This window comes from Lipomyces oligophaga (genome assembly GCF_038497815.1).
Source record: "Lipomyces oligophaga strain CBS 7107 unplaced genomic scaffold V1516scaffold_7, whole genome shotgun sequence".
NCBI classification, from domain to species: domain Eukaryota; kingdom Fungi; phylum Ascomycota; class Lipomycetes; order Lipomycetales; family Lipomycetaceae; genus Lipomyces; species [Lipomyces] oligophaga.
In genome coordinates this window covers 964,993-987,369 of record NW_027117791.1, presented here as the reverse complement: position 1 = coordinate 987,369, position 22,377 = coordinate 964,993, and the positions used below count along the sequence as shown (strand labels likewise).

At 43.7% G+C, this 22,377-nt stretch overlaps 6 protein-coding genes across 6 annotated transcripts; 4 read left to right on the top strand and 2 right to left on the bottom strand.

Moving 5' to 3' along the window:
• Positions 1-1,897: 1,897 nt before the first annotated feature.
• On the top strand, positions 1,898-4,603 carry V1516DRAFT_680472 (uncharacterized protein). The gene has a single exon (XM_066923093.1). The coding sequence runs from the start codon at positions 2,041-2,043 to the stop codon at positions 4,468-4,470; it is 2,430 nt and encodes an 809-aa protein (XP_066775888.1). The 5' UTR covers positions 1,898-2,040; the 3' UTR covers positions 4,471-4,603.
• V1516DRAFT_680471 (cell morphogenesis N-terminal-domain-containing protein) lies at positions 4,506-13,570 on the bottom strand. Its single transcript, XM_066923092.1, has 4 exons — positions 12,272-13,570; positions 11,299-12,219; positions 7,311-11,237; positions 4,506-7,255 (listed from the first exon to the last, which is right to left on the bottom strand). Exons 1-4 carry the CDS (start codon positions 13,436-13,438, stop codon positions 4,958-4,960), a joined length of 8,313 nt encoding a protein of 2,770 aa, XP_066775887.1. The 5' UTR covers positions 13,439-13,570; the 3' UTR covers positions 4,506-4,957.
• A 253-nt stretch (positions 13,571-13,823) lies between these two features.
• On the top strand, positions 13,824-15,352 carry V1516DRAFT_680465 (chitin synthase III catalytic subunit). Its single transcript, XM_066923091.1, has 3 exons — positions 13,824-14,004; positions 14,161-14,196; positions 14,266-15,352. The coding sequence occupies exons 1-3, from the start codon at positions 13,978-13,980 to the stop codon at positions 15,100-15,102; spliced, it is 900 nt and encodes a 299-aa protein (XP_066775886.1). The 5' UTR covers positions 13,824-13,977; the 3' UTR covers positions 15,103-15,352.
• A 237-nt stretch (positions 15,353-15,589) lies between these two features.
• On the top strand, positions 15,590-17,041 carry V1516DRAFT_628049 (Ssl1-like-domain-containing protein; the record flags this gene model as incomplete). The annotated part of the gene is made up of 2 exons (XM_066919820.1): positions 15,590-16,107; positions 16,156-17,041. 2 exons carry the CDS (start codon positions 15,590-15,592, stop codon positions 17,039-17,041), a joined length of 1,404 nt encoding a protein of 467 aa, XP_066775885.1.
• A 1,398-nt stretch (positions 17,042-18,439) lies between these two features.
• On the top strand, positions 18,440-20,073 carry V1516DRAFT_628007 (armadillo-type protein; the record flags this gene model as incomplete). The annotated part of the gene is made up of 2 exons (XM_066919818.1): positions 18,440-19,610; positions 19,664-20,073. The coding sequence occupies 2 exons, from the start codon at positions 18,440-18,442 to the stop codon at positions 20,071-20,073; spliced, it is 1,581 nt and encodes a 526-aa protein (XP_066775884.1).
• A 452-nt stretch (positions 20,074-20,525) lies between these two features.
• Positions 20,526-22,254, bottom strand: V1516DRAFT_680458 (uncharacterized protein). Its single transcript, XM_066923090.1, has one exon. The coding sequence runs from the start codon at positions 22,141-22,143 to the stop codon at positions 20,644-20,646; it is 1,500 nt and encodes a 499-aa protein (XP_066775883.1). The 5' UTR covers positions 22,144-22,254; the 3' UTR covers positions 20,526-20,643.
• Positions 22,255-22,377: the final 123 nt, after the last annotated feature.

Sequence of the window (22,377 nt, the reverse complement as noted above, 5' to 3'; positions counted from 1 at the left end):
GTAACACGGAAAGACTGTCCTTTCATCATGGTATTGAATGTGCTTCTTCTAAAAGCCGTATGAATCATATTAGACTAGTTTTGGACGATCTGAGTCGTGATGAAAATGCAGGTAAATTTGAAAGTTTCAAAATCTTTAACAGGCATGTCAACGATAGAGCTAAATGATGAATATGAGCAAAAAAAAAGTCAAACAAAAGTTCGCTCCCTTGGTATTTATATGGCTTCGTCAATCTCATGATAAAGAAGTGCTTATCGACATGCAATCGCGCTTTCTTGATTTGAGTGCAACTGGGACTTATTACTCACAACCTTCAAGGAAGCATCAATTTTATGCACCAAATCGGGGTCAGAGCTACGAAGCGGCTCTTAGATTGGAATTAGGGTTTGCCAGGTGCTCGTTTGGCAACTAATTTTTTGCATATGGTCGATATATCAAGGACATCAAACCAATGTCCGTAGTGCCTGGAAACTATTCTACTTATTTACAACAATTGAATGAGCTTTGGCAACGATCGAAGAATGAGTGTGCAGTAGATGTAGTGTAGTTCTTGACAGTTAGATATCGTGGAGGTTCAAGAAATCGTTCTAAGCGCTGAAGACTAGACTCAGGTAATCGATCAAAGTTAGCGCGGCGACGCAAGCATACGTCTTATCCTTCTTGCCCATCCGTACAATAAATATGTTGGACTCAGACTTTTTTTCATTGCAATTTAATTGTCCATGTAATCTTTCTATATTCGTTCACATGGTGGCTCGCAGAAGATTCCTCTCGCATAGAATTAGTTTGTTATAGAAGCAGCACGTCGCCTTGATTCGACAATTAGACACAAGTTCGGGATAAATAGAGGGACAGACTCTATTGGAATCTAATCTTCCGATTTGACTGAGATGCGCACAAACAATAAAAAGTGCTGTTGATAAACTTGCTGCACTCAATGTATACCGTAGTTACGATTCTCTAGTTTATAAGTCAGCAAAAATTAACCTGCAAAGTTTTTGATTGCGCTTCAACTGTAGACTTCTCCTGAATTTTAATGATCTATATGGTTCAGAACGATGCATCAATAATTACTGCCAGTATAGCTTCAATTATATCGTACACGCTCTGGAGCACAACCAAACTACTATATGTGTTAGAATATATATCACGTGATACACAAGTCGCAGCAAATCGACTGTAAAACCTTCGAGCGTATGCAAGATGACCGCTTCTATGATTTAAATTAAACTGTACGTTATTTGATTGTTTTAATACACTACAGCAAACGTCCACCTCAGCGAATGCAAATCAAACAGTCCGTAAACTTATACCCGTGCGTATGTTCTCTTTGTACAGGCGTTCTAATTTCAGTAGATCAGTCTGTTTATGATGATGTAACAAAGCAAAGAAGGCATTGAGGGATAGAGCATATGGAATAGAGATGTGTGCCTATTCTACCTTTATGGAACATCCAATTTGGTCAAGAAGTCCAAAATGGTTTTTTTGACAAATTTTATGAGCACAGTTTTTTACAGAGCGTTGTTACCATTATGGCTATTTTTGTTTTTAGGGCCGTCTGAAGAGATTTTGGTTTGAGTACTTAATGTATGAGTGATCTACTGTTAATCAATCTCCAGAAAATTAGGACTCAGATCAGAATGTTGATAAATATATGAAATCGTTTTTTGTCAGTGCCATTACTACATTCTCCTCCTTATAAATTTCTACTTAAATCGAATTTCAAAGAAAAATCACATTGTATCTCCAGCTCAATTTCGTTTCAAAGCAAGCTGGGGCGTGAAATTCCAATTTACCCAATCCAGATAGATTTCACGTGACAAACTCCCAGCGATGAGATAAGGTGTGACTGGGATCTCCCAACTGAGATCCCAGCATGAGTAACCTTGGACTAAATCGTAGATTTGCTTCTTTTCGCTATCATTCGTGAGCTTTGATTCAATTGGGCTTCAAAGTTCTGAACAGATAGTGCTTGTATATAGATTATTATTGCATTCATCGAACGAAATCTTTGCATAGGGCTAGCTAAGTTCACTGAAGATGACGGCGGTTGCTCAAAGCAGGCGTGATCCTGTCACACTCCTTCCCAGTGAGGTCCTAATCGATATTCTGACGAAGCTCTCCCAAAATGATCTGTATCGTTCGATCTTGGTTTCTAAGGCTTGGAAGTCAATTTGCCTGGATGCTCAACTTTGGAAAAATTTAGATGAGAACGACTTTGTCATCGGGGATGATAATTTCTCAGAGGACGATTTTAACAAGGCCCAAGCTAGATTTGGTGCTTGGATTCAAACAATCCGATTTCATATCCGAAATTTGACATTGCTTCGTGCGAATGTTGATCGTTTTGGCACTGTAGTGAATTCCATAGCGTCAAATTTAGTTTCCTTGCGGATCGACAATTGCAATGGCTTTTCGCCTTCGAGTCAGCGGTCTTCTACGACGTATTATCTTCCAAACAATATGATAAACCTACGGCATCTTTCAATATTTGGTTGCGCCACTAATGACGTGTCCATTATTGAACTTCATAAAAGATGCCCAAACTTAATTTCTCTGCATTTATCATTTATGTCGGATAGTCTGGACATGACTTTTCGGCCGGGTCTATTCCATGCAATCTCGAAGTTTACAAAGCTCCAATCTCTTGCGTTAGAAGGTGCCTATGTCAAGTCCGGAAGGACTGTTTCGATGGAAATGACACCTTTTTCATATTCCTTTTTTAAACCTTCTCTTCTTTCGCTACATCTTTCTTACATTCCTCTATACGTCACTGATTCCTTCCTTTCAAAAATGGTTAATGCTCAGTCCGAAACTAGTGAGTTTGATCTTCAGTCGATTGATCTCTCTGGATCATTTTCATTGATTACTTTTACATCTTTTGCTGGAATTGTGCCACAGCTACGTGAGCTGCGATTAGCTAATTGTACAAGATTATCTACTAGCTCATTTCGCACGTTTCTGCCTACGGTGCCTCTACTTGAGTTTATTGACTGCGACAGAATCACAGCTCTGCAAGACGATTTTTTGGATTTGTTGAGCACTTCATGTAGTAAAATTCGACATGCTCAGCTTTCCGAAATCACCAATTTCTCCAATAATGCTCTCGTTGACTTTGTAAAGGGGTGTCCACAGCTAAGGAATCTTGAGATCGACGGAACTTTGATTTCAGATGATGGAATCTATCGCATTTGCACGTATACTAGGGAGCGCAGTGCACGCGTAATTCGCTCTTTTGCGGAGACTAATCCTGGGCAAATGAAAGACTTTTTCCCTGAAATCATTCTTCGTTTGTCTGTATATGACTGTCATGACGTTACATGTATGTCGTTGATTCATGTGCTACGTCGAAATACTGAACAAGTATGGATTCTGAACGAGCCTGGATTTGATAATTCAATGGAAGTCAATAACGATCTAGAGTCTGTATCGGTACTTCCAATGAATGAATTCGATTCCCCAGTTACTTCTTCGAGTACCATATCTGAGTCGCCCAATTATTCCGTTCCACCATTATCAACAGAAATCCCGTATATGACACCGAGCAGTGAGGTCGACGCCGAACGAGTTCCTCCACGGAAGGTATCCCTTGGGTTGATATTTCTCCGTACAAAGTATAATCACCAGCCAATTATGGACATGCAAACATGTTTTCTAGATCCAAGCCAGCGACGACCGAGCTACTTTCCGGCTTCTGTTGCCTCGCCTAATTCTAGTGGGAACCTGATACCCGACTACGAATCAGCTCAGAAAGTGGAACTTGAATTTGTCAAATACTGCTTTTACGACAACTTTTTTGGCTTTGATGAATATTTGGACGATGTTCATTGCCCACTTGTGGTCCCTGGAAACCGTACGGCTTATTTGAATCATCTTCGAGAGGGATCGGATCAGAATCATACTGTTGATCCTGCATTGCCAGATGGTCCCAATGCCTCTAATGGAAGACTTCTTCGTCGGATATTAGGTGCTGAAATCACCCCAGGTCAATCTGATCAGCGTAAGCGCTTTCTCGGTCCCCTTCTTGCGCACGCTTGTTCACCTCTCAATAAGTCGAATGCAACAGTCTCACATGAATATCACAGAATTCCAATAAAGCATTCATATTTGCATCCGGACGATGCCGATTACTTATCTGATATTCAAGAGTCTCAATCTTGGACGGAAATTCCGGTGCTAACCTCAGAGACGATCGACAACGCTTTGGGGACCCCTAACAGCGGCAATGCCAGATATCAAACTTATACTTCACGGCAGCTTGAGGTGCTCAATCGTCCCTTCATTCTTCTGTTCGATGCTTCAGATCACGCTGCAATTAGGTTTCATCTTTCCAGATTCAGATCTTTCCACAGACTAGCTCTTCACAGTTACAGTCACGATCCATCGGCCTTTCTAAGTCCTATAAACTTGAGCAGATCATTGTCGTCTACTAATCAGATCGAGTCTCGAAGAAGTTGCTTGATTATGTAATTTCCACTCTAAATTCTATATTTTGAGTTATTGTAGGCGGATTTTAAATCTTGGGTACTGGATTGCTAAGGTTCTAATATTTATGTGAATATATGATAATTTAGTTTAAAGAATATTAATTGACGAATCGTGGAAGATAGAACAAGAATGATGTCCAACTTTGAGACAGACGAAGACGAAAGGTCCTCCTTTTGGTCTAGGAAATGTCTTGCTAAATGTAACTGCTTGGTTTGTAAATCAACAAATTTAATTGAATTCCCATTATATAATGCTATTAGGAAGAGCAAAACACCTTTTCCATATATAAACTAAGCATTCAACAAAAAATAATCGCGAACTAAAGCAATTCCTCATACGCCAATAAAGCAAATGAAATAACATCAAGCAAAATGTAAAAAATATCTTAACTTTAGATATGGAAATAGAAGTGGAAATATTGAATGGACTGGTTTATATGGCTTCCATGGAAGTAAGTACATGAGATAATTCATTCCAGGACATTTGTATATGCAGTAGGCTCTTCGGCAAAGAAAGAGGTCAAGTTATCCAACGCGGCGACCATGTTGTTCACCGACACGTCCGGATCATCACCCAGAGCAAACGAAGCCATTGTGTCTGACCGATCAGTCAATCCGTTAACACTACTTGCACCATTAAAATAGTAGGGAGAAGTCGATGTCGTCGTGGTTAACCCTACTGGGCCACCAGCACGTTGCCGAAATGGTGTAGAGGCTGCCCGATTCCGCTGATAGTAAATATTCGACGTGCTGGCATGGTGTAATTCAGTTGGTATCTGGTTCTTGTAGTGCGATGAACTACCGTCACCAAATCTGAAGTCACTGTTTCGAAGCGTATCTTCTCGAGATTTGCTGTTTACAGCATCACTCTGAAATGTTCCCGCGTCACTGTTACTCATCATCATCGATGTCATCATAGGCGTCGCACTAGACGTACCGGATCCTGTTGCAGAAATACCAAACGCCCCACCAAAATACCCACCATCAACCATGCCTGAAGCAGCTAGTCGAAGCGACGGAGTGTGTTGTAGAAAGACTCCTTTTGACAGACCAATTGGACGGTCAGGCATAGACGTCTGCGGCGTAATAGCCAGAGCACGCCCAGATCCAACAAAAGCTTGATACTCCTCAGTTGAAAACTCAATAGGAGCAATCGCTCCAGCCTCATATTCCTCTGTTCCCGCCAATTCACACGAGTAAAACACCGCATGGACGTTGCTACGCGCAATCGAAGCTCGAACACTAGGCATAGGAACTGACCAACCGTTGTCATCTGGAATCCCAAAGGTTGTTGCTGCGCTATCAACATTCTCCCGACGGCTCATCATCGACCGTCCTCCCAAAGAGGCGCGTAATACTTGCCGGTCCATCTGAGTTCCAGGAATATATCTAGCTTCATCAAGAACCTGGAGCGCTTGCTCCGCATATTCAGTTTGGAGTAACCGCAATAGAGGAGAAATCAAATCAGCACCAATACTTGCAAACTCAGACCGCTGCAAATCAACAAGAGGAAATAAATACTTCAAAAACTCCATCACCTCAAGCCTCACATACGGAATACTGTTTGAAAGAATGCTGAGTAAAAACACCATGATGTTTGCCTCGTTATCGATGAAAATAGATGCCTGAAATGAATGGACAGTCTGCTTCACAAATTCTTCCTTTAACCTGAACCGGCCTTTAGCAAACGAATTGAAAATTCGTGCTAGCGCTGGTTTACCATCAGTCTCTGCCATTTGTACTAATACTTCTGCATCCGCAGCCATTTCTTTTGAAACTTCGCCGATTTCTAACGCAGCGGAGAAACTAGGCAAATTACTCAAAATTGCAAATACCAATCGAGTCTCATCACCAATAAGAGCACTATTAACCAGTCGATTCAGGCGATTCAAAACATTCAGCGTCAAATCATAAGATATACTTGATCGCAAGCCAGTCAGTACCATTCTTTGCAGTCCTGTAAATTGCCCTCCTTCCCATCTCGAGGGAAACGCAGACATCAGCAAATTAATAATTTCAGGATTATCGAACGACAACTTGTCCATCACATTGCTTATAATCATCAAGCTCTCCATAAATTCCTGTTGGTGGATAGTCTGCAGACTGGCAACAGATGCCCAAAATATCTGTGGATACTTTATCAGCTCTCCCTCATCCGCATGCGCGACAATTTGGTTCAAAGTCATTAAGATCTGCATTGCAAAATTCTGTATATCTGGATTTGGATCAGCAATCGTGTTTGACAGGCGCACCAGCATATCAGACAGCATTCCTTGATCAATCGAAACAAATGAGGCTCGGAAAATTTGAAATGATCGACATGCAAAATGACGCACAGGACAAGTAGTAGCCCACTTAAGAGCAATTTGACTCCAGTCTTTCTGAAGATTTACATCCTTGATTGAGAATATTTCCAGCACGCGTTTAATCATCGCATCCAAATTCCGGGGTTCGCGCATCGCAGACTCATCCATATACAAATCGTAGTAAGACCAAACAGTTTGAGCATCGCGCTTTCGAATGAGATCGATAAATTCTGCAGTATCCTTGTATCTCTTTCCAACACGATCATCATTCGTCAATGAAAGTTCATGAATCAAATGGACCAGTAATTCTCTGGCTTGCTCCTGCACTAGCTGATTATAGTGATCAAGTAGGACAAAAACAACTTGGAGCAACAGGGCAAGATTTTCTGCCATTGCTGTAACGGGACTAACAAGCAAGTCTACTAAGAGAATCATAGCAACCTGTCCAATAGAAAAGCTGACCTGGAAAGATATTAGCATTAGAATAATCAAAGAGTTCAATGTTCAAAGTCTATACCTGCTTGCTACTTAATGGCAAAAGTAGATTCAAATCAGCAATATAAGGAAACTCGTCCTGAATCCCATGGTATTCTCTAGCTTCACCGCTTGTCGGTAACATGCTAGTCGGTTGAATATATGCAATCAAGGCTTCGACAAGCTTAGCACCCGCAGGAGTTGATGCCAAATAGACAACAATCTGTTTACTATACTCAACAAACGCCGGATTTCGCCGCTCAACACCCATATTAATCAAATAGTCCAGAATCGCTCTCACATTACCCATAAAACGGTTAGACGCCAGAGTCACCCATAGTGCTTCAATCTCATTGTGAATCTGAGTCGAAAATTGGACTGTGATTTCGAACAAATTTGTCATAACCATGTGAGCAGATGGTGACGGGGTCTTCCCATTAGGATCCAAGTGCAACTCTATCGTAGAGAGCCAAGGAATTAAGATTGCTAATATATCACGTCTAGACGAAGGCCCTACAACCTTAAAAAACATAGTCAGCTCAGAAAAAATTGGATATTTGAGTTCATCGTAGTCGAGAGCAAATTGATTCGACAGATTGAATTGCGCTCGTTTATAAACGGCAGCTGTTCGATCAGAAATACTGATCTCGTAGTCTTGGACATTGGACTTCCCATATGCCCTAGTCTCAATAATTTTTAAAAGCTCAGCAGCTTTGACACGGACAACAGAATGTTCATCCCCAATCTTGAACAGACCCAAAGCAATTGGCTGTCGAATGTCACACGGATAATCCGTCACTTCAATCAAAACATCTGCAACTGTGGAAAAGTAGCTCTCAGTAGCTTTGCAGACAGTGTTATCATCATAACAAAGTCTGATCGTTTTTGACAAAATCGATGAATCCGTCCTGTTTGTGCAGAGCATATTTTTCAACGCAGCTCGACCTACATAATGCATCTTGTCGGACTCGCTCTGAAATACATCGTGCAGCCAGGTAAAAATGGCAGCTATGTCAAATGACATGATAGCAGTTTTGGTACCATGGCTTTCGATAGCCTCTGTCAACGGCCCATTTAGAATCGATGCCATCGCATTTAGCGCAGCAGACTCTAACTGACCCTTAACAACTTCAAATGTTGCAAGAATAGCTCCTTGCTCAACAGAATCCTTGCACTGCTCAAGGGCTAATCTAAGCATGCGTTCATTACGTTCATCCGCTAGCCTAGCATATTGTCCGTGGCCACACCATTCCTCTATCATCTTGAATAAAGAAACGCGAGCTTCGAAGGGAAGCCATCTTGCGGGATCTTTCGTACATAGAATACCTTCATACAATGCTTGCATAAAGCCGCAAAAGTAACAGCGAAGCTTTTGATATTCTCTCTCTAAAATCACTTCAGGGTGTGATAAAAAATTCTTCGTGTCCTTTATGAATAGGACGTGAGTCTGCAAAATCCAGGGATCATTGTAAATAACCGGTTCTTTCAAAAAGTGGGAAGTTAATTGCAGAATGTGAGAAATTTCCATTCGTACCCAGTCATGCTTCCGATTCCGCCGCCAAGGGTAACCAACAATAGGTCCAGGAGTACTACCACTTGAACTAGAAATGTTGCTGCTCGAGTTCGATGAGCTGCCAATATGTGACGAATTCTGAGAGTTACGACGATCACCTAGTCCTGAAATCATAGGTTGTAACGATTCAATCAACGTTTTGTAGAGATTGATATTTATACACTCAAGTCCGGAAATAACAGCCTCACGAACAAGGATATAATCAGCTTGCAATAGTGGTATGACCATCCGGAATAAAGCTGACGCTGACGTAATACGCTTTATAGGGCTGGAGAGCGGTGGAGGACCCTTCCTCTTACTGAGGAGTGTCTTAGCTGGTTGTCTCCCCTCTTGGTCATCGGTCGCTGTTAGAGTCGAACAAGCCACAATCAAATAAAGCTTCCACTGTTCGATAAGAATGGCCGGATGCCGTCCCTTTCCATTATTATAACTGTCCGAATGCTGTCCATCTTTATTCTTATGATATGACTCGATGGTGTCCGTGAGAGGTTTCTGAAGATGTACCAATCTCCCGCAAACGCTATCGCGACATAAAGCCACAGGCATGGGAAAATTGGCGAGACAAATTGATAATAACTTAGGAAACACTCTGAGCCAGATAGCGGAATCAATTCCAGAATCAGACTGTGCAATACGGACTAGCAATCCAGGTCGATCCTTATCCTTTGACTCTTGTAGTAGCGCTGTCAAACGAACTCGCTCAGCGGTAGACATCCGCTCAAGAATGGGTATAGGATTGTTGAAAATACCGCTTGCGTCTCTTGACTCAAGAATGTCAATGATTCTTGTGGCCTGATTTGAGTCAAGATTCTTGCGAATTCCTGTCAGTGCTTCCACCTGATCGTTCAAAGCGTCATCGAAATCACGGATAAGTCGCAAAATTGCCACTGCAGAACATCTCAAAGTCCTACTTTGGCTACACAGAAAAAATAAGCCATTGCTTTCAACTCCTTCAATCACCTGCCAGGCGGAAGCAGTTTCCATACCATCAAGTCTGCTAATGGCTTCCCCATTAGAGGATGACGATCCATTAGCAGTAGAATTCCCAGATGCACGGAATAATAAAGTCTTTTGCCGTATAACCTCTATCCATATGAGAAGTAGCTCAATATACAGCTTCAAAGTCCACTCGACATTAGCACTCGCGTCAAGTGTATTTTCATAAAAAGGGGAATATCTCTCTTCGTAATTGAAAATGAACCGAGCGAATCCAGTAACAATAGTTTCTTGAGAAACAGACATATTACGTGCAAGCGATTTTAAAGCACTCATTGCAGCCATTGCCACTCGCGTGTCAGGATGAGCAGTTCCTTTACATAAAATTTCGACTATTCTGCTAAAGCTAACGTTCTGTGGTACGCATTTAGGGACGGCTTCGAATGCAGTGAGCAAAAGTTCGTAATTTGCATGCATACTTTCAGAATTACTTTGATTGCTGGTAGAAAAAGAGAATGTTGAACTAGGCGTACGAGGAGTACTCCGTCCTACCTTCTCGTCAAGCACGACTTGGCCACCAAAATTCGAATCGCAAACAAGCATAATCTTTCCCAAGATCCCCGAAAAATGAACATAATTATCCCGAATAGAAGCAGGAATCTCAAGCGGATTCTGATCATCTGTCAACGCTGCAGAAGGGGCTGCTTGCCGCGCGGGAGGAGTAGGCGCATAGAATGAAGGGGGTGTATTGCTAGAGGCGTCGTTCAAAACCGAGACAAATGCGCGAATACCCACAAGCATTCGTTCGGGGGACAGATTGTCAGCTGTTAGGTGATCTCCACTAGTGCCCACAGTTTCACTGTTTAGAAGAGGAAAAATCAGATTTGTTATACAATAATCTTGCCGATTCCAAGCAATAATACGAATCAACTGGACACAAGCATCTGTGACCGACCTATCCGCAACAAGCCAAGGTTTCCTATTTATTGAAACAGTAAAAAGCGATTTCACAATGTTGTCAAGTCGTCGTTCAACATTATTATAAGATTCTGTACAGCGTCGAAGATAAACCCAAAGTAAACGTGTAATACATGTAATGACGACAACTCTTAGTTTTGGATCTTTCAGTTTGGCATAGTTTGGTTCTATGAGTTGTGTCCAATTTTCAAAAAACATTTCAGATGGAGCAACGCAAAGTAAGGTACAAGCTAATTCGAAGGCTGTAGCCCAATAGCGTTGTTTTGGCATCATAGCTATAACTCGAGGATATATAGACTGAATGGCATCAGACCAAGTTGGGTGATTCACCTCAGCTGTTACCACACCAGCCATCGAGAGCAGCAATGTATTGATGATTTCACAATAAGCTTGTTTAACTCGTTGACCATGAGATAAACTGAAAAACTTGCATAATGAGGCAATAAAATCCGCCGAGTCTTCAAAGGCGTCCATTGGATAGACCTAAAAACAGAAAATGTCAGTATACCACTTATGAATTATAATCTAAAATAGAAAACTCTACCTTAAGCTGTAGATATTCCATCCCATGAATTACAATTTGAACACTCTGTTCCTGTTCTCTCGACAAATTTGTTTCGCCCTTCGTTTTTTCTAACTCAGCAATAAATTTGTCGCTCACACTTGCGAACCGCAGATTTGACATATCACCGAGTAATTCAGCAAAAAGGCGCCAGTTCGCAAGCCTAATAGGGCTTGAAGCTATAACATTTGGATCACTAGCTCTGATCTGCTTAAACAGAATTTCTTCAAGCTTATCACCCATTTCCTCCCCCAACACATCTGCAGATGTTTGCTTGACGACTTCTATTAGGACGCGGCAAAGTATATATATAGAAGCTAAACTTTTTCTATCAGCCTGTTGAGCAAGATCAGGTTTTAAACTAGGCAATGGTGGTGGATTGTTGTGTGCGGAAGGATAAGTTGTATGATGCCTAGATAACCCAAAGTATCCCAATGAGGATGATCCAGCGTTAGTAGTAGGTGTAGTACTACTAGATGGTTGCTGAGAAGGTGATAAGGAGGCCCGACCTGAACTCTTCGCGTAGGATAATGGCGAGCGATCAGAAAAACTCTTGCTAACTTTATGGCGGAGGTTCTGGAATTGCGACTGACCAGGAAGCACAGGGCTCCGCGAAGTAAAAGAGTGTTGTTGAGATTCTGGCAAGTTCAGGATTTGCTGCGATGACTGCACAGAAGCTTTCTCCTTTGCGGCGAGTAGCGCCGCTTCAGACTTTGATTTGCGCCAGAACATGACTGCATCGATGACTGGTCTGGGTTTCTGCCTCGCGATATAGCCCAAAGATTGAAGGATTTTGTCGAAAACAGAATCAGATCCGGCTGCTAATAATACAGGTATCTTTGACTCATCTTCGGGAGAATAATTTGCACAAATATTTAGTTTTTTCTCAGCCTGACGGACAAACTATCAACAAAGCATTAGCAAAAAAAGAGAAAGCATAGCTCAGGTGTCTTACCTGAGTGAAAACTATATGCAAAGAATATTCTGCGGGAGTAATCGGCTCGGACCCATTTGATGGAGTGGGACGCTGCTGCGCTGATCTGCTTGGACTGACAGGCGTCGCATTGAAATTTGGAGCCACTTGGCGCCTATTACCTGCCCCTCCGAGAGAATATGAACGTGGAAGAGGCGGATGACTATTTAATGATTGTTGTCGCTTAAGATCTGGACGGTTAGATCGCGGTGGACTATGGAGCTGCGGGGTAGTAGGTATGTTAGGAGTAGTAACAGGAGTGCTAGCTGATATGGGGGATTGTAGAGATGAAGCAGGGATAGACGATTCATTGTCGGCACGACTAGAAACTGCAGATTGAACTGTGTTAGCTATTGGAACAGGCTCTTCGATGTACTGAGGCATCTGTATAGTTGCAGTGATAGGTTGAGCCGCGATGGAGTGGAGAGCATTCGGTGGAAGAGAGTGATTTCGATGGAGCGAGGCATTTGATCTGACTGAGTAGCCAGAAGTACTCCGAGTGATGGAAGTAGAGGAAAATGTGCTCGCGGCAGCAAGAGCAGACGGTGAGTTGGAATTGACAGAAGAAACGACGGACACCGACGAGCCATGCGTGGAAGAAGATAAATTTGGGGGTTCGAGTTCGACAAGGGGAGGAGGAATAATGAGCTTAGGAGGAGGCGTAGGCTGAGTGCCGGTAAGGACCTTAAGGACGGTGGAAGAGCACTCAGACGAAGTGAGCTGAAAGCTAGAGGCAGGATCTGAACTTGAGATTGAAACTAAACTTAGATCATGAGGTACCAGCTCTGGATTCGTAGTAGAACGCGAAATGGACTGTTGTCGAATCAAATTGGGCAAAGTCGACGAAAGTTGATCTGGCATTACAGCTTGCGAGGCAGACGGTGAGACAGAACTAGTATTATTGTTATGAATATTAATGATGTCTCTGTTGCTGAGCTGCAGGTCCAGCTGCTGCGACGGTAAGGAATAGGACGAGAAATCAGTAAAATCCGGAACAATGACATCGCCGTCGATGACTGATTGCCTCCTCTGCAGTCCATTTTTCGCTAGATCTTCTTGAGCTGCTCCACCAGAGGGAGTCGTCGCCTGGTGATGGGGCTGGACGTCTGTCATTTGGACGTAGTTGCTAGACGTGGCGTCCGGGTCCATACGAACGGACCAGCGGTGTAAGGGCAGACGCGTGCCTGGAGCAGACGTGCTCGGGCAGCGATGAGAGCTTATGAGAGACAAACCGTGTTGAATTGGCTTGCAGAATGGACCCTAAGAGAAGTGACGACGGCGAGACTGGTCAAGAATGGCGAAAAGGAAGGAGGAACAACCACTGCAAACAGCACAAACAGCTTGTTTTTGTCTGTGCTGACATCTGTATCTCGCAGTAGTGGTCCCTTAACAGCTGCGCAACGGTCATTACGTACTACGGGAAACATATTGTGTGTTTTGTGACGTCTTACTTATATATGGGTGTTGTGCTGTCCGCAGTGTTGGTCCCCCGCGCCGCGCCATCTCGGCTGCGAACTTTTAGTGTGGAAGTCACAGAGAGGACAGGCTACGGTCAAGATATTTGTTTTAGCACGAGCCTTGTCGGATTGAACGAGATTTTGGACTATTTCAGTTGATTTTAATTTTCGAGACTTACGCTGTATTTTGGAACAGATTGTGGACTAGATTTTTGTTCCTGAAGGGTTGCCATGGCGACGCGCTACGGAAACTTCGACGTAAGTGGTTTTCTGCCGGCGTCCGTCCTTTGTTTACTTTGTCTTTGGCTAATTTTGTCGCTTCTGATATTCGACTATCCAAACGGCTGCTTTTTTGTTCTCTTTTGATTTTATGGCCAGATTGCTCTTGTTCACAGTTTCTAACGTTATTTCTAGAAATTCTGCTCTTTTTCTACTTTGCCAGCTTGTCACGTACGTACTTTGCACTGCAAGGATCAATATGTTCCCAGCGCACACCTGAGCTGACCTCTCTTGATATAGCTTTTCCAGGCCTACGACGAAAGTCTCGCATACTGCCCTCTACGGGGGTTTTCCACGGTTCATAATGGCCGGATTCAGAACTTAGGATTAGTCCTAATTTCCTTTTTTGCAGCTGTCTCTTGCTTGATCTTCATAATCTCAGCACAGCGGAGGCCGGGTGCGGTGGGGCGCCATGAAATGCAGCTGCTTTTCTTTTCTTATATGATTGCGTCGATAGCAGCCATTTTTGCCAACGGAGGATTTATTTTCAATTATCGTATATTGGCTTATTTTAGCGCTATTGAGATTGGCGCTACTTGTTCAACTGCGTGGCTCTTGATTGTCAATGGTGCTGTTGCTTACCAGCTTCTTCCAGACGGTGGCTTCCTATCACTGTCACTGAGTCTTCTATCCGGTCTTGCATTTTTCATTGGTACTGGGTATATTGCTCTAGATTCCGCATTTGACTGGACTGGCACGTTTGATTCAGCTCCTGGTAACCCGACTTTACTACGGAATTACGCCGTGTATACTGTCTACTTACTTTTTCCTATAATTGCTATCGTCGTTTATATGATATGTGAGCTTAATCTAGCCATACGTCTACTCCGCGAATGGAGGCCCGCGCTTCTGCTAATGTTCTCGTTCTTGCTGTTTGTTATAGCACAAATTTTTGAATTTGTCGTCTCGCGGTACATTTGCTCGGATACGCACGGTAAAATAGATGGGTCTATGTTTGCCTGTTTGTTCACACTTTTCAGTTTTTATGGCTTATGGGCTTTTTGGCACAGCATCACTGAAGATGAATGGATGGGTACTTCGGAGGAAGAGTTTGGAGACAATCGTTCCCAATCCTGAAAATTTGCCCAAAAAATACGGAGTACCAATTTGATATTAAATATCACTTGTTCGTATTGATTTATTGTTTGCCTCAATTTCTGTGCAGTCCTTCAGTTATCTTGATATCCTTGATTTAGATATTTGCAACCTCGCTTATATCCCGCTTAAAATGTATAATCCCAGTTTGTTCAAGAATGGCGCATCATTGGTGTTGTATTATATTGATCTAGTTAGATGATTTTTAATAATATTTAATAATATTTTGTAACTTTATAGCTGAGTGATAGTTTGTAGATGGTTTCAAAACACCACGTGCGGCGCACGTCCTGCTCTTCTAAATACTGCGCCGCTTAAAGTGCCAACATTAAATAAAGTACAAATTATAGAGCAAAACTTATTACTCACACATAAATTATAATACACTAACAAAATGTCCGATTCTGATGGTTCATATGATCAACTTTCATCTCCGGAAATTGATCATCAAAACAGATCCGGCTCGCGTATGACGACCCGGCAAGCCAGTCGAGCAACTAGAAATTCTAACTCCGAGCTGAGATCAGCGACCGGCGGAGGATATGTCTGGGAAGATTCGATTCAGAGACCATGGGATATTGTGCAAGAGGACGAAGGTGGAAGTCTTGCTTCTGCTGTTGCAGACTTGGTGCAGTCGAAGAAGCGAAAACGATTGTATTATGAGCAGACACCGCTGCAAAGAGGCATAATCAGACATCTCATGTTGATTATTGATCTCAGCAATGCTATGGCAGATAAGGATCTACGTCCAACCAGATATCAACTCAGCCTTACGTACTCAATTCAGTTTATCACAGATTATTTTGAGCAAAACCCGATTTCTCAATTAGGAATTATTGGAATGAAAGATGGTCTAGCAGCATTGATTTCTCAACTCGGGGGAAATCCTAATGATCACATCTCCGCCTTACAGGCACTCAAAAAGCAAGAACCCAGTGGCGATCCTTCACTGCAGAATTCTCTTGAAATGGCTCGAGGAGCACTTTAGTAAGTATATGGTATATTTTTGTTTTACTATTCCAACCAACTCAAAAGCCATGTTCCTTCCCACGGAACCAAAGAAATTGTCATTATATTCGGCTCCCTCTTATCCTGCGACCCTGGAGATATACATAAAACTATTGCTACATTAAAATCCGAGCAGGTTCGCGTTCGGATCGTCGGACTTGCCGCCGAAGTGGCTATATGCAAGGAGATCTGCAAGCAAACAAACGACGGAGATAATGTATCTACCTATGGCGTAGTATTGAACGAACAGCATTTCAAAGAGCTTCTACTCTCAGCAAGTACTCCGCCTGCTGCTACGGGTAACAAAATAGGTTCCGGCTCGAAGTTGATGCGGATGGGTTTTCCGAGCCGAATAATCGAATCTGTGCCTTCGTTCTGCGGTTGTCATACAAGACTGGTTAAGGGGGGATATATTTGTCCTCGTTGTAAAATCAAAGTCTGCTCCTTGCCTACAGAATGCCCATCGTGTGGACTGACGTTGATTCTATCGACCCACTTAGCTCGTTCTTACCATCATCTTTTGCCTTTACGGAACTGGAGGGAGTTGGCCTGGGAAGAAGCCAAGCATGCCAGCGAATGTTATGCTTGTCGGAAACCTTTTGCATTTCTTCCTACTAATCCAATTCGACTGCAAATTTCCGAAGGAAACGAACCGATCATTGCAGCTCTCCCGGGCGGAGACAACTCAGGCCAGTCAACATCGACCGGACGTTTTCAATGTCCCTTATGTCGACGGCAGTTCTGTATCGACTGTGATCTGTTTGCTCATGAGATTTTACATAACTGTCCAGGATGTGAAGCCATGGCGACTCGGAAGCGAACTGGAAGAAAAAGGAAGAACGGAGCAACACGAAACGGGAACAGTGAAGTTCCAGTATCTGCCACTGTAGCACCCCCATCAGCCGCCGCCTAACTATCAGAATTTTTAATTATTTTTTATTTAATATGCATCTTGTACTGGAGTTATGGTTTATATATAGTCTCTACTTATTACTATTCTGCGCAGTTCCATTCGTCGGGCCCCCATAGAAGGGTCCGTTCAACCTTCCATGCAGATGGCAGGGTGTACAAGTTGCCCTGGCAACGACGTATGCGCGGCGCGCTCTGCTTTAGGTATAGTCCCGCAGTTGCCGCCGCTTGCCGCCGTCCCCGACGCGTTGGGTTTGTTTTGATCGACGGTGGCACGCGGCCAGATGACCATCGCCATCGCGTTCATGTTCTAAATGCGGGACCAGTGCGCCGCTCTACCCACCACTTCGTCGCCGAGAGCTTTTTGTTTTCTCTTTCTTCTCCTTCTTCTCGCTGTTAGTGTTACTTCTCTGAGGACTTGTACCTACAACTGTGTAGATTTGCGTTTACCTGGTTTCAAGGTGCTTCTGTGTTCTTGTCTTCAATACGGTCAATACGCTGACTACATTCGCTACGTTCACTACGTCATCAACTCCTGCTTATCCACATGGGTGGACGCGACGTGGAGGATTCGGCCTCTTCAGATAGAGGACTGATCCTGCCTCAAGCGCTCATGTATGACTTGTCCATTGCCTCTTCAATCTCGGACTCTAATCTTGTTGCTGCGCAAAGCCCGAACTTGTCTGGCCAAGGACGGCCTTCATTCTCGTCGTCGATCGCTTCTGTATCGGCTTCTGTTTCGTCGCATTCGCCTTCTAACCCTTCGTATGTGCATGACTCTTTCCGGTCTCCAGCTCAACCACTGCAAGTCGACAACAACGCGCATAACCTCACGAGTGGTGTCAAAGTTGCGTCTTCGTCTTCTCCTTCAAAGGCTGATCGTGATTCACTGATTGCAAAGCTTGATAGTCAGGCTAAGCTGATCCGGCTTCAAAAAAAGATCCTTCTTGCGCAGTCGGCAGCTGACGCGTCTGAAATCTCTTCTCCTTCTTCTGATGTAATCTCCACCTCTGCCCTCGATGGGATATCTGATCCGCTGGGATCAGCAGCAGGTTGTCAAGAGAATAAATCGCCAATACCCCAAGCAACTCCAGAGCTACTTCGACTTCAGCTCGAATTGCAATCCATTCAGCAGAAGATTAACAACATCATTGAACCTACCATCGCTCCTTCTGCTTCTACCAGTCAGCATATCTGGCCGTTCACATCCCCAGATTCCTTTGAGCCAACTGCTCAGCTTGCTGATCCTTCTGCAAACAGCAATACTTGCACCTCCTCTGGGTTCTACAGCGGGACATTGAATTCCTACTCAGCTTCCGAAGGAAACATTTGGCGACACATTCCCAGCAGTGCTACGTATAGTCAGCCATGCAGTAACTCTTCGAATTTGAACCACTCTGAAATGTTTACTTCTTCCTCGAGTGTGTCTGGGCTACAACTCCATCTCGAGTCAGCTACGGCAAAGAGTCTTAATGCGAACTTCACTCAGGGCTGGAACAGCCAGACACCTCCTTCACCAGATCCTTCAAGACAGAGACAGCAGAGTAGTAGCGACAGTGCTGTTACTTGGAACGCCGTTTCGGAGGCATCCTTCGGCACATCTGGATCTCAATTATCTGCACATAGTCAGGAGTTCAAGCCATCTGGTCAGTGGAAGCAATCTGTGGCGCCAACATCTCAGCAGTCCACCTTCATCACTTTGACGGAGCCTATCAACTATAGGCATCTGCTAGAAAAGCCTGTCAACTGTGATTGGAGCTATATTGTTCAAAAAATTGTAAGCAATAACGATCAGCAAGCCTCAATCTTCTTACAGCAAAAGCTCAAAATTGGCACACAAGAACAGCGCTACTCCATCATTGAGTCTATTGTTGAGCAAGCTTACCCGTTGATGATTAATCGATTTGGCAATTTTCTAGTTCAGCGCTGCTTTGAGCATGGTACTCCGGATCAAGTGCATGGGATTGCCAACGCAATCCGTGGAAATGTTTTATCTCTCTCCATGGATGCGTTTGGCTGCCACGTAGTTCAGAAGGCTCTGGACTGTGTCGCCGAGGATATCAAGGCCGAAATGGTGATGGAACTATTGAGACGTGTTGCGGAAACAGTAGTTCATCGGTATGCTTGTCACGTGTGGCAAAAGCTGTTTGAATTGCGATGGGAAGGCACTCCACCAGCAATAATGCATTATGTTAATCAAGAATTGACTGGTCTATGGACCCAAGTTGCGCTTGGCGAGACTGGCAGTCTGGTCGTGCAGAATATTTTTGAGAATTGCATAGAATCTGAAAAACGACCCTGCATCGAGGAAGTACTTGCGAATCTTGATGTTATCGCGCGAGGACAATGGGGTAATTGGGTTATCCAACACATAATTGAATACGGAGCGCAGGAGGACCAGAAACGGGCCTTGGATGAGATCATTCAGAATGCGGTCCAGTATTCGATGGATCAATGTGCATCAAAAGTGATCGAGAAGATGCTTAAATTCGGAGGTCCCGAGATTATTGATAGATATCTTGCGCGTATCTGCGACGGTCGAGCTGACAGACCTCGGATTCCGCTGATTGATAGTAAGATAAAGCACTTTTTTTACCGGATTAGATTATTGACAATTGCATTTTAGTTGCTTCGGATGCCCATGGAAACTATTTGATCCAATATATTTTGAACAATGCATCGAAGCAGCATCGAGACCTTGTTGCCGCGCAAATCAAGCGCCATATGGTGTCCTTGCGCGGATCCAAATGGGGATCCAAATGTGCCTGGCTCGTCGAACGATACCGTAATCAAACATCTGGAAATACCATGATCAATGCCGGCCTTTCATCTACGACAGGTCGCGATCTGAGTTCTCATACCCATGCAGGCCACGGACCAATGACCAAAGGTGGAGGGGCGCGTTCTGAATCTAGTGGTCGTTCTGATACCTCTGGAACAAATACTGGGCCGAGCAACAACTCCCATCATTACAACCAAACAAATGGATATCATCACAAAGAGCGAAGAGGAGGTCAATATCACAACATGGCCTAAGAAAATATGTGTAAGAAATTTTCTCAAGTTTTCAACCGATCTTATTCCAACTATCTTTGTCCTTGATATATCAATGTTTGCGTATACTCTTCTGGTCCATACTTATTTTGTTTTTAAGACAAGTTTGGCAGTGGACTTATGCGCAGCTTTTTTCTCTGTGTCCATTTCTGAAATCATTTCTGTCTCAAGGTTCCTTTAGCATAGTACTTTTTTTTTTATTAATTTTGTCATTGGCTGGGTTAAGCATACTGGGTTGAAGGTATGTGTGGAAGGTATGGGTGGGGGATTACTGTGATTATCTAGTAGGAGGAATGCCCATAAATTGGATTGGTGTTATGACGGTGATAAGATAAGAACGTCGTGAAACAATCTGGGAAAGTTTCGGAAGGTGGTATGGAAGGGCTGAGAGGTTTAATCTGTAAATATTCTATATCAGTTTCGCACTGGTTCCATTCTTTTTAAGTTCGGCCCTTGGGTGGGATTATTGTGTATTATATTATAACAAGTCATCATAAATCATGTGAAGTGTGTGAATAAATTCAAACAAGCGAACAATTTTCTCTGTTTCGATTAGCTGGCATTGTTCAAAGCCTGAACAGCGACAGCCACGACTTGATCAGGATCCATTTCGTCATCAGACTTAGGGTCCTGATGACCTGCTGGAATTTCCTCAGCCGAAGCATGGATGGAATCTAGAGATGCAGAATGTGGATTTGCGTTGGCTGCCTTTGTGACCCACTGGTCTCTTAGCTTTTCGGCGACTTTGGTACGCCATTTCTCCATTTCTTGTTTTACTTTGCGCTCAAATCCTTCTGGTGTACGTTCTTCGCGCCATTCTTTAAATTTCTCCATCACTTCTTCGCACTCGTTTTTATAACGTTCAAGGTCAAGTTTCTGCCGGGCACGTTGTAGGTCCTGGGCTTTTTTCCATTCTTTGTATCTATCCCCAGAATATTGTAGTAGTTCTGGGTGTTCAAGTTGTGTGAGTGCCGATGCTATATCTTGATTTCGTTCGGGGTAACGGTTCTGTAATTCATGCAGTCTGTGACGGTATATTTGCTCAGAAGCAAGCAGTGAGCTTACTATATCAGCCCCATGACGATATGGAAAACTGCCGTCGAGCTCTTGCAGTAACCAAAATATATTGACTCGCATTTCATTAGGTTCTTCTGGTTTAATAGCACCAACAGGTGCAGTAGAAGAAGAATGTGAATTTGCTTTCATTTTCTCGATTTGATCAAGTACACTCGTTGGCCAACTCGGCTCTTCAACGGCATCCAAAGCGGCCCTGATTTTTTTACGGAGGTAAGCTTCATGCTTTTTCACAAGTACAGAATTGTAAAGCGGTGCTAGGTATGGAGTTCCCTGTTCGTCAGCCAATCTTGTCGCGATGTCTTGATGCTTTTCCCGGTATGTAGCTGAAGTCTTTCGGGACCTTTCTCGTTTTGTCATTGTAGTTCGGGTTCGACCATAGAGCGCAAAGGCTGCAACATGTTCGGGATCCTTACGTTGACTAAGATGTCTCATGATCGCTCTGCGGCCCCGCTTCGCGTACGTTTTCGACAGACAACCGGGAACTGGACAATGGAATACAATTACTTGTTCTGTGGACGTGAACGATTTCGATTGGATCAGCGGCGCCATGTCGCCAATATCGGACGACATCATCTGGAACCCAGGCCAGGTAGAGGAGAATGCAGATTGGTCTGCATCATGCAGTGCAGACAGTTCGTTCTCTCCAGTCAGTTTCCCATCCTCGCGAGATTCCACAATAAAATCATGTTCATCAACGTCATCTGGCCCAGTATTCTGAGTCACATCAGATACATGATCTTCTGTAGGTGCCAACTCGGTCGATCCGTCCAGACTATTGGCAAGCGCATTAACTGCAGCCACGGCCGCCGCCTCCACTGCTGCTCTCGTGGTCGAGTCGCTCAGCAATCGGTTCTCCGCGTGCGCGGCAGCGGTATACAGCATGTGTGGATCCAAGGGTACATCCGAATCTGGATGTTCCAAAGGCGAACCATGATCGGATGTCTCCAACAAAGACTCACCCAAGTCTCTATCCATCCAGATCTAGGATCAAACCCTCAGGGTCTCTGAGTTGATATTAGTTTACGCGATTTCTGTAAATATCCTGAACGCGTATCAGTACACGATTGCAGGTGGTTTATTCGCCCAGGAAAAATCGGACAATTTGCCAGTTGATAAGCCAAGCAGCTGGTTGTTCAAAGGTGTGACACTCTTGGCCATGCACGTGAGATATGATTATATAATCTGTTGCGCCTAGTTTCTCTTCTCGAA